Source organism: Apis dorsata, unplaced genomic scaffold, assembly GCF_000469605.1.
Source record: "Apis dorsata unplaced genomic scaffold, Apis dorsata 1.3 scaffold_161, whole genome shotgun sequence".
Taxonomy (NCBI): domain Eukaryota; kingdom Metazoa; phylum Arthropoda; class Insecta; order Hymenoptera; family Apidae; genus Apis; species Apis dorsata.
In genome coordinates, this window is record NW_006263450.1 from 289126 (window position 1) to 299753 (window position 10628).

General features: G+C 37.2%; 2 protein-coding genes across 2 annotated transcripts in view; one reads left to right on the forward strand and one right to left on the reverse strand.

Annotated features, from left to right (window-relative positions):
- Positions 1–6095, forward strand: part of LOC102681418 (tetratricopeptide repeat protein 25-like) — a 6600-nt gene extending 505 nt beyond the window's left edge. Inside the window, exons 2-5 of the mRNA XM_031509495.1 lie at positions 1641–1898; positions 2355–2956; positions 4840–5438; positions 5640–6095. Of these exons, the coding sequence (XP_031365355.1) occupies positions 1641–1898; positions 2355–2956; positions 4840–5438; positions 5640–6095 (1915 nt within the window). The remainder of the gene's footprint in view (positions 1–1640; positions 1899–2354; positions 2957–4839; positions 5439–5639) is intronic.
- Positions 1–10628, reverse strand: part of LOC102681152 — a 71937-nt gene that overhangs the window by 12656 nt on the left and 48653 nt on the right.

Here is a 10628-nt window from a genome sequence, read left to right on the forward strand (position 1 = left end):
ACCCGCCCAACGTCACTTTTAAGCGGCGGCCGATATCGGAAAGTTGACGTCTTCAATCTTCGCCAGTCCAATTTCACTTCGATTTCAGTTTCGTACGAGATCGCATACCAAACTATACCATCACTTAAACTAGTGTAACTCGCCCAGTTCCGGTGTAAACGTTTATTTTCGACGTTTTGTAATTGTAATTTTATTTCATAGAGATATACGTGTGCAATATAATTGAAAGTAAATTAGAACGTGAAGAGAAAGAGAGGAACAATTACATGGAAGAAAATTCAGGTTATCTGAATTGCGTATATTCGGTATACGTTGATAAAGTCGATAACGAGAGATGAATTTTTAGAGAGAGAAAGAGAGAGAAAAACGATTGTGTATTTCATTTCGTTGAATCCAAAGACTAAATCTAAACAGAAGCCTATTATTATTATTAAATCAAGCTTTCGATGTAATTAAGCGTCGAGGTAACAATTATTTATTTTCAACGATATATATAATTAAAAATTAAAACTTATTCCTTTGAAATGGAATAAAATTAACGTACCGTAAGTTTTTCTTTAAAAATGAAATCTTTAATTTCTTCGTAATAATTAAGATAAGTCAACGAACCTCGTCCCACGATTGATCGTAATATTACATAATCGTCGAATTATGGAATTTCTCGTATGAACGACAACGCACAAACTGTGTACATCGATATTTTTGTTACGTTCGATGGAGATAGATCTTTCACGGGGAGGGAGACGCATGACCACGTGACCACCACGGTTTAAACCACGGAGGTTTGAGTAACTTTACCGGCTGGCTACGATTACGGAAGTTTATACTCTGTCATACGATCGGTAACCAGACACGGCTACCCATTTCCATTCGAATTATATTCACGATGATGGAGCGCGTTTATAAACCGAAGATGTCTCTTGCGTTCTTCGTGAATCATCCTCGAGCAACGCCCACTGTTTTGACGCGCGTCTGTTATTAATAACGCGCGTATCCCTTTCACGTGAAATTGTTATACCTGTCTTCGTTAACGGAGAAACGAAACTCTCTGTACACAAAGGTGTATGCGTTCCAAAATACCATCTATCTATTTTCAGAGTTGATATCACTTTAGGATCGCACGATTTTATTCATAATGTGAGATTATTTAAATTTCACGTATTTTTCCCGTATAATCTCCACGTCGTTCTCTTCCAATTGGACCAACGTTGCACAGTGATTCGAATAACGTATATTAAGTGGACAAAATTCACTTTCAAATGTATATAAAATAAAACTAGCAAATCTTTAATTGTAACTATATTATTTTTAATTTTATAATCATATTTAAAAAAACTATAATAATTTCATTTTTATTCAAGTATCCTTTCTACTTTATTTTAATTTATATTATACATTTTATTTGTATATATTTTTTATTCTATTTATTAAATGCAACGTTAATTTTTTTTATATATGTTACATTTAACGAAACGATAAATTACAATAAAAAACAATATTGTTTTCTAAATAAAAATTAAATCTCCGTACAAGCTAAAAACCAGAAAAGAATAATTTTGTCCAATTATATCGTTCGAACCACGTTGTTGGGCAATTACATTCGTTTAAACGAATCGGTGAACGCGTCTTCGAATTTGCAGCGGCGATTACGAGTCGGCGTTGGTGCTTTACCATAGGGCGGCCAACTTGTACCCAAAGGACAGTAGCCACGGTGTCGCGGCGAGGAGGACGGCGGCGACGATAAGCTCTTGCAATAATCCATCGAAAGCCGTGAGGAAAGTTTCACCGATCTCTGGGGAACAATTGACCGCAGTCCTGTGTCCGGAAACCGCCGCCATCATAGCGAACGAGAAGCTAAAGAAATCGCCGGAACCCGCGACGATCCCCGAGGTACTGAGGTACGTCGTTTCTTTTTTCCAACAAATTTTCTAATTACAATCAACAATTTTATATTTCTAATAAACGAGTAGGGAAAATAGACGGATGGATCATTTTTAATTAATTTAATATAACCAATTTAACTAATTTAATATAACATAACCTAACTTAACTCAATAACAGAATATTCGTGTATTATTCACTCTGACGATTTTCCTACCTAAATTACGCCTCGTCACATCTGTCTATGAGAATATATTCCACGATACCGATGATTAAAGTATTCGAACCGTCAGTGGCTTATGAATTTAAAGCCTCGACGTCAATAGGGACGTCGAAAGCCTCGAGATTTAACGTTGGCGATGCGAACAACAACATAATTTAACGCTAATTGCTCATTGTTCGAAATTTCCAATATCAAATCCTGTACAATGCGATACAACAGAAACGAATTTCCCTTTCCAATTACGGAACAGCTACTTCGACAATCACAAAAGCTACTGGAAAACTCAACCGTCCCCCCGTGTGTCGAGCAATCAGCTGGCAAAATCTAAAATGGCGCACAAACAGATGAACAATCTCGCCGAGACGTCGTTGAAGAATCTCCAAGCGTCGTTCGACTCTGGAAAAATGTCGTCCGCGTTGAAGATCGCCCAGGAGTTGTTACTCGTTTCGGGAGGTTTCCATGATCCCACGCGTTACCAGATAGCGGCCTATCATTACCTGTCCCTGATCCACGTCGCCCTGGGAAGGCACGACCGCGCCGTGTGCAGCGTGTCCCGTTTGATCCGTTTGTCGAAGAGCACCGCGGACGTGAATCTGTTGTGTCGCTCGTTGGTCACGTTGGGCAAGGTGCATCTCAGCTTCGGCCATCTCGAGGCGGCCGCGAAGGCGTGGGAGCATCTGGCCAAGGATCTGAAGAAACCGATCCCGGTCGCTTGGATCAGGCACGAGATTGGAAGATGCTATTTGGAGACTGGCAAGTACGAGAGGGCGATGGAGATGGGGTTCAGGTGCGTGGACGCGGCCACGAAAGGTAATTCTAAGAAGTGGATGCTGAACGGAAGGTTGTTGATAGGTGAGGTTATAATTATTTATTATTCAATATTATATCATTGGTGTCTGATTTGTTTGACAAAATCGTCAAAAAGTTGCAAAATTTAATATAATAGTTGAGGTTACGAATGAAAGTTACTTTGATAATTTCATTGCTCGAAATAATTGTTAATAATAATTGGAAATAATCGTAGAGGGCGAGATTATATTTAAGTAATCACTTGAAGTAACTTTGTTCGAAATTTTTAACTCGGTTAACTTTTTCAACTTGTTGCCATTAAAAAAGACAAAAGCGTTTTTATCAAGATACATGCAGTTCGCTGGTGGAAATAAGTCTCGCAGGTCTGATTGGAAGGAATGCATTAGACATAGAATCCTAGAGAATTCTAATGTATCGATATGATATAAAAATTCTTTTTATTTCTCTCTAATATACGTAGGCTAATTTTAACGAAATTTTTAATTTATATTGTAAATGTAATTTCGTATTCGAGTAGATGAGATAATAATGAGATAATAATATATATGAATAAGCCAGGCTATATTATAGATAATTTCGAAAATATTCAGCTTCCAATCTTGGATGATTATCCAAAACTCGACGAATGAAAATAATTTTTACGATTTTGAATATTCAAATTATCAGCTTTTTTGCTATTACGTTTGAAATGGAGATAGGCAACCCCTTTTGCCCCGATCCCGTCCCGCGAGACTTCTTTCCACCAGTGAACGGTACAAGAGCGCCAACGCGTAGAGGAATACGCGAAATCTAGGAGGGTTTACCTCGATTAATTCTTTGTTAACTCTAACTATTGTTAAGCGGTAATCCTATTATATCCCTTTTTCTCTTGCTATACTTATTTCTCTTCCAATTTCGATCTTTTTATATTTTTTTATTTTTCCTTTTAATTTAATCTCCGCGCGAAATATAAAATATCAAGAATTTTAAAAGGAGCAAAAAAATAAAAATTATCCACTTTTTCCTTTTCTTTTTCCTTCCCCTCCCTACCAAAGATCCTATTCTTCTTCCAATCCAATTCCGATCTTTTTATTTTTCCTTTTAATTTAATCTCCTAATTTAATTTTAGAAGGAGGGGAAAAAATAAGAATTATCCACTTTTTCCTTTTCTTTTTCTTCCTCCTATCAAAAATTCTATTCCTCTTCCAATTTTGATCTTTTTATGTTTTCTTATTTTTCCTTTTAATTTAATCTCCTAATTTAATTTTAGAAGGAGAGAAAAAAATAAAAATTATCCACTTTTTCCTTTTCTTTTTCCTCCTCCTCCCAGCCAAAGATCCTATTCCTCTTCCAATCGAATTCCGATTTTTATATATTTTTTTATTTTTCCTTTTAATTTAATCTCTGCGAAATATAAAATATCAAGAATTTTATAAGCAGGAAAAAAATAAAAATTATCCACTTTTTTCCTCCTTCCTTCCTGCCAAAGATCCTATTCTTTGTCCAATCCAATTCCGATTTTTTTATATATTTTTATTTTTCCTTTTAATTTAATCTTTGCGAAATATAAAATATTAAGAATTTTAGGAGAAGAAAAAAAAATAAAAATTATCCACTTTTTCCTTTTCTTTTTTCTTCCCTCTCCCTGCCAAAGATCCTATTTCTCTTCCAATCCAATTCCGATCTTTTTATTTTTTCTTTTAATTTAATCTCCTAATTAAATTTTTGAAGGAGGCAAAAAAATAAAAATTATCCACTTTTTCCTTTTCTTTTTCCTTCCTCTCCCTGCCAAAGATCCTATTCTTCTTTCAATCCAATTCCGATCTTTTTATATTTTCTTATTTTTCCTTTTAATTTAATCTCCTAATATAATTTTAGAAGGAGAGAAAAAAAATAAAAATTATCCACTTTTTCCTTTCCTTTTTCCTCCCCCCTCCCTGCCAAAGGTCAAAGCCTGGCCAAATTAGGAAGATTCGTGGAATCGTTGGAGGAGCTGCAGGTGGCCGCGAAGATCACGGAGGAGGAGGGCGACACCCCGATGATGTCGTACATCCGCGACCTCATCGACCAGGTGGCGCACGCCCTCCGCATGATCTCGTTCGAGAACGGGAGCTACGAGATCGTTGCCTCCGCGATCTCGCAGGACCAGGCGACGGCGAAGCAGAACGTGAACCTGTTCGTGAGCGAGCAAACGGTGATAACCACCGTCTTCTCCCAGAGGAAGGTGATCACCGGTGGGCGAAGGGAGGACGAGTCTGGGAACGAGGGGAGGATAACGGTGGTGGACGAGCCGTTAACAAATCCGGACAAGAAGTCGTCGACTTACGCCCGTTCCGATCTCGAGGAGGAGGGGGGCGGTGGCAATTCCACGTTCAGGGTGAAGAAATCCTCGCCCTCGGACCGGAAGAACAGAAGAATCTCGTCCTCGCCCTCTAAATCCTCCTCCCTGTCCTCCTCCCCCTCTTACTCGCCGAAAATCAAGGAGGTGAGGGAGAAGAGGGTGATGAAACCCAGGGAGAGGGTCCAGAAGAAGATCGAGGGCAACGTGGGTGGGGGGAAGAGCGAGAACGACGAGGACGAGCAGGGGAATGAAGAGGATGAAGAGGAAGAGGAGGAGGAGGAGGAAGAAGAGGAGGAAGAAGAGGAGGAAGAAGAGGAGGAAGAAGAAGAGGAAGAGGTGGAGGAGGAAGAGGAAGAGGAGGAGGAGGAGGAATTGAAGCACGGGAGTAGCAAAACCTCGTTGAAGAGTGGCAACACCATGGGAACTTACGTGATAGAGGAAGCGTTGGAGAAAGCAGCGGAGGAGCAGGTGAGCGACAACGAGGAGGGGGAGATGGTGGACGGTGTGATAGCGAGGACTATGGGAGGAAGGATGCCCACCAAATTGAGCGACTTTGGCGATAAGATGACGCAGAGGGGGGATATGCTGGACGCTTTGCGCGTAATCGAGGAGCTGGGCGAGAAGAACGAGGTGGAATTGTTGGAGATGCTAAGGGAGATGCTGTTCTCAACCGATAATGACAAAGGTCGGCAAGGAGATTTCGGCGATTCGGGGGGGGATGGATTCCGGAACCCGAGATTGGGACAGGATAGGCAGGACGCGAATAATCGTTCGATCGTGATCACGTTGCCTTCCAGCCCCCGAAAATGTCACGCGAATGGGGATTTCAACGATTGTGATATACCGTTGGAATTTGATTAATTGAAACGGTGCTCCGTTGTGTGGCGACACGATCGATTTTACACATAATCGTGTTATATATATATATATACATACATATATATTTTTTTTTTTCTCGTCATCGTGTAAGATTTCTAGTCTAGTCTTTGTATTATTTTGATCCTTTTTTTCTTCTTCTTTTTTTTTTAATGTCATTATATACGTGGAAATCTTCTAGAGAATATATCGCACGAGATTTTTTTTTTTTTTTTTCCACCTTCCCCTTTTTTCGGGAGGCACGAGAAAATATTTGTCTTGAATTGAAAATTGCGCCATGTAAATCAACGAGTGTCGAGTGGTGTTTCTTTTTTTTTTTTTAATGTCATTATATACGCGGAGATCTTCTAGAGAATATATCGCACGGGGGTTTTTTTTTTTTTTTTTCCCGGCCTTGGGTTAGGATTCTTGGCCTGTCCTTTTTTTTTTTTGGATCCTTTTTTCTTCTTTTTTTTTTTTTAATGTCATTATATACGCGGAGATCTTCTAGAGAATATATCGCACGAGATTTTTTTTTTTTTTTTTCCACCTTCCACTTTTTTCGGGAGGCACGAGAAAATATTTGTCTTGAATTGAAAATTGCGCAATGTAAATCAACGAGTGTCGAGTGTTGTTTCTTTTTTTTTTTTTAATTATTATTATTATTATTATATATCGATTAACATTTTCCCCATTTTCAAAAGTGACTAAGTTTATAAGTATATATATCGTACTAAGTTTTATAAGTATATATATATTATACACATTAATAAACTCAAGAAGACAAGTCCAATTTTTTGGATTTATCCAATTCTTCTTTGATAAGAAGAATCAGTTTATTACATTATCTCTCTACTTTTTCTCAAGATCCTTTATAAGATCAATTATAATCCTCTCTCTTGTTTTCGAAAAAAGGAAGGATCGAATAACGAAAATATGTTAAACGAACGACGACGAAAAATCCTTTTCAACAAGATCATTCGAGATTCAATTTCTCATCGCAGATGAAGATCTGTGTATAGGGATGAATTTTCAACGCGTTTTAGACGAGATTGGAAATGTGCGTGGAAGGGGGTCGTCGTGCTCGTCGAGAATATAAAAGGAGGGAGGAAGGTACTTGTGCGTGCTACCTGTTGAGCTACCTATGTGTGTTCTCAGCAGGCCTCTTTTGTACGGTCATCAAGGCGGCGGGAATGGCGCTCTTCGTGCTCTTCGTGTTTTTCAAGCCCCGGCGCCGTGAGAAAGGCAACCGGACCGACCACTTGAATCCTCGCTCGTTTCACCCCTTACCGGGGTGCACAAGGCTCTTGGAATGTTTGCAGCTTCTCTTAAGGGATCTTGTCACCGTTATTTTAAACGTAACGTGTTGCGTTGTTGGATGTTTAGAAAGACGATTGTTGCCTCGTTTAATGGACAGTTGGTAGACAGTCGTAAAATTATCCAGGATTATTTTATTTCTATTAAAATGCTGCAGTGGAGGAAACAATTAGAAAAGTTAAAATTTTAAATTTTAATGATCTTCTCGATTCTTTCGTGTGTATAATATAAGATTATTTCTATTATGGTGTAATAGCTGCAAGAAAGAAATTTTTAATTTTTTATGCATGGTCTCTTCTTTAAGTGAAAATTTTAATAGGATCCTTTCGATTCTTTTGATATTATATAATATAATATAGGATTATGTATTTCTATTATGGTGTAATAGCTATAAAAGAAAAGTTGGACTTTTAGAGATCTCTTCTTTAAGTTAAAATTTTATCAGAATCTTCTCAATTCTTTTGAATATATAATATAATATAATATATGTAGGATTATATATTTCTAGTACTATGGTGTAATAGCTACAAGAAAGAAATTGAATTTTTAATTTTCTATATATAGTTATGGATCTCTTCTTTAAGTTAAAAATTTTAACAGGATCCTCTCGATTCTTTCGTATATATATATAATATAATATAGGATTATATATTTTTATTATGATGTAATTACAAAAGAAAAGTTGTACTTTTTAATTTTCTAAATATTGTCTATAATGCTCACTTTATTGGATCTCTTCTTTTTAATTTCTCGATTCGTGTTATCTTTGAAAACAAAATTTCCCAATTCTTTTTTAATATAATTGGAGAGAATCGAGTTGAACAGGATGTCACGCGTTTCACGAAATTTTTAACACTCGAGACTCGAGATCTCTCGCACTTCAAACACGAATCCATTCAAAAACGGCACGCGCCAGAAATTGAACGATGCCACCAACGATAATTATTTTCCCTATCATCGTGTGAAAATTGATTTTCTCGCGACGAATGTTAATTGACCGTGTCCAGTTTCAGAATTCAATTTGAATTTCGTCAAAGGGCTTAAAAATTTACATCAATCGTTTGCGCGTCGTTTATTTTCGACACGTGAAATAGAAAAACACAGGGATCCACAGTGGACACCACTATGGATTTTTCGACTGTGAAATTTGATCAATTTGACAAAATTCTTTTGCACAATTATTGCCGTTCTCTAACCTGCTACAACGAAACCTGGAACCTGAACTTTTTAGAAATGATATCTCATATAACTCGTTAAATTTCTTGAAATGTATTATCGAGGATAAGATTATAAAGCTAATTATTATCAACAATATGGAGCGAATTTCGTATGGCTGAATATTAAAAAAAAAATCGATTGAACGTTTATATCGAGAATTTTTCCTCTCTATAAATCATCAATTTTTTATCAACGATCATTTATCAGATTTAATTCATTTAAAAAATACAATTAACAACGTTCATTGTTATTGGAGAACTGACTAAAAAGCAAAAAAAAGTGAGTGGACAACGCGGATTCGAAAATTGATTTCACTTGTATGTATTGAATCACGCGCAATTTATTCCCCCTTGGGAATTGTTTGATCCTAAATGACCAGTTTTTCTTTTTTTTTTATTTTTTTTTTTTTGTGTTACGAACGATTACGCTTGTAAAACAATAACCGTCCCATCTGTGGAGATAAATTTTACACGCGATTTTGAATCAAGCGGACGGTGGGGACAAAAGAGTTGAAAAAACTGGAAACTGCCAATACTCGGATTGTTATGAACAGGGAGTACATTTGGGATGGTATTTTTCATTCCCCCTCTTTTTTTTCGATATAACCGAGTTCGAGTCCATTGTGCACGAACAATGTAGTCGCGCGTCCCCTCGTTTTTATCCCCCCTTTTTCTCTCCTCCTTTTTTTCTTCTTTATTTTCTTTATTTCTTCTTTCCAAGTGAAACATTGATTCAACCGATCCACAGTCACCGAGATAAAATGAATAATGCATTTTATTCTCTGCCTCTTTTCGAACACAATGAACTTTCGTTCGAAGGGAGACGAGAGCGTGACGAAGTTGAGCAACGACGAGGTAATAAATACCGACGAGAGAGCCGACAATAGCCATTATATACGGTTGGAGAATTGAAAAAAAAAAAAAAAAAAAAAGATTCGATCTCTGAGAGCAGTTCGCTTAATTTTCACAATGCAGAATTTAACACCTAGGTTTATTTCAATTAAAACATTAGAGGCGGATCAAAGCGCGATCTCGATTCGAGCCAGGTGTTAATTAATATTCTTTTGTAATCTTTTTCTGGATCAACGTTAATTAATCTCTCTCCTATAAATGTTACGAGAACGTTTCGTTACTTAAAAAATTCGTTTATTTCGCTCGAATCTTTCAAAATTTTATATTTTGGAATAGGAAGGAATGTATTCTACTTATTTATTTATTCAAATCCAAACAATTTCCAAATCAAATCTATAATAATAGAAATAACATGGAGAAACGAAGAGAGCGCTTTGGGGAAGGTCGTGTAGACCCCGGGCCGGGGTTCACGCGCCACGGACTCCATCTCGTATAATACGTTGCATATCAGAAATATTAAACTAACGTATCGAAATTTACAATCTACGCACGAAAATGTTGATGCTTCCCCAATATTCGTTAAATTTATTAACGATTTTAATCTTTAATCCAGATCAAGTTTATATTAACGTTTAAAAATATTATATAAACAAATAACGATACAACTCGTGAAATCACGCAGGAAGCATTTTGAAAATTCATCGAAATCGATGAAACTCTAGTTTCGAAACTCTAGTTTCTGCCTTGGGAAAATTATAAGCCCCGCGCTTGCTGTTGTTCCGCTACATCGTGTATTTGTGTTCCATCCGATTTAACCGAGTGCAACAACGAGTGCAACAGCTGACTTGCCCAACACATGCACCAGATGCTCTCGCTTCCTGCAGTTTTACATTTTCCTATTCGTCCGCGGGTCGAGGATAACGTTACGGGAAATCGATAAGCGGGGGCTTTGCAGTCGAGGATGCAGATATCGCCGGGAGCCAACGGCGGAGAAGAAGCCGTAGTTACGATCCGCAAAAAGCGTAACTATGTATATCTGGATCTGTGAATGTATCGATAAGAAGCGTGAACTTTTTGACAAAGATTGATGGAGTTGAAATAATAATAATAATAATAATAATAATAATAATAATAATAATAATAATAATAATAA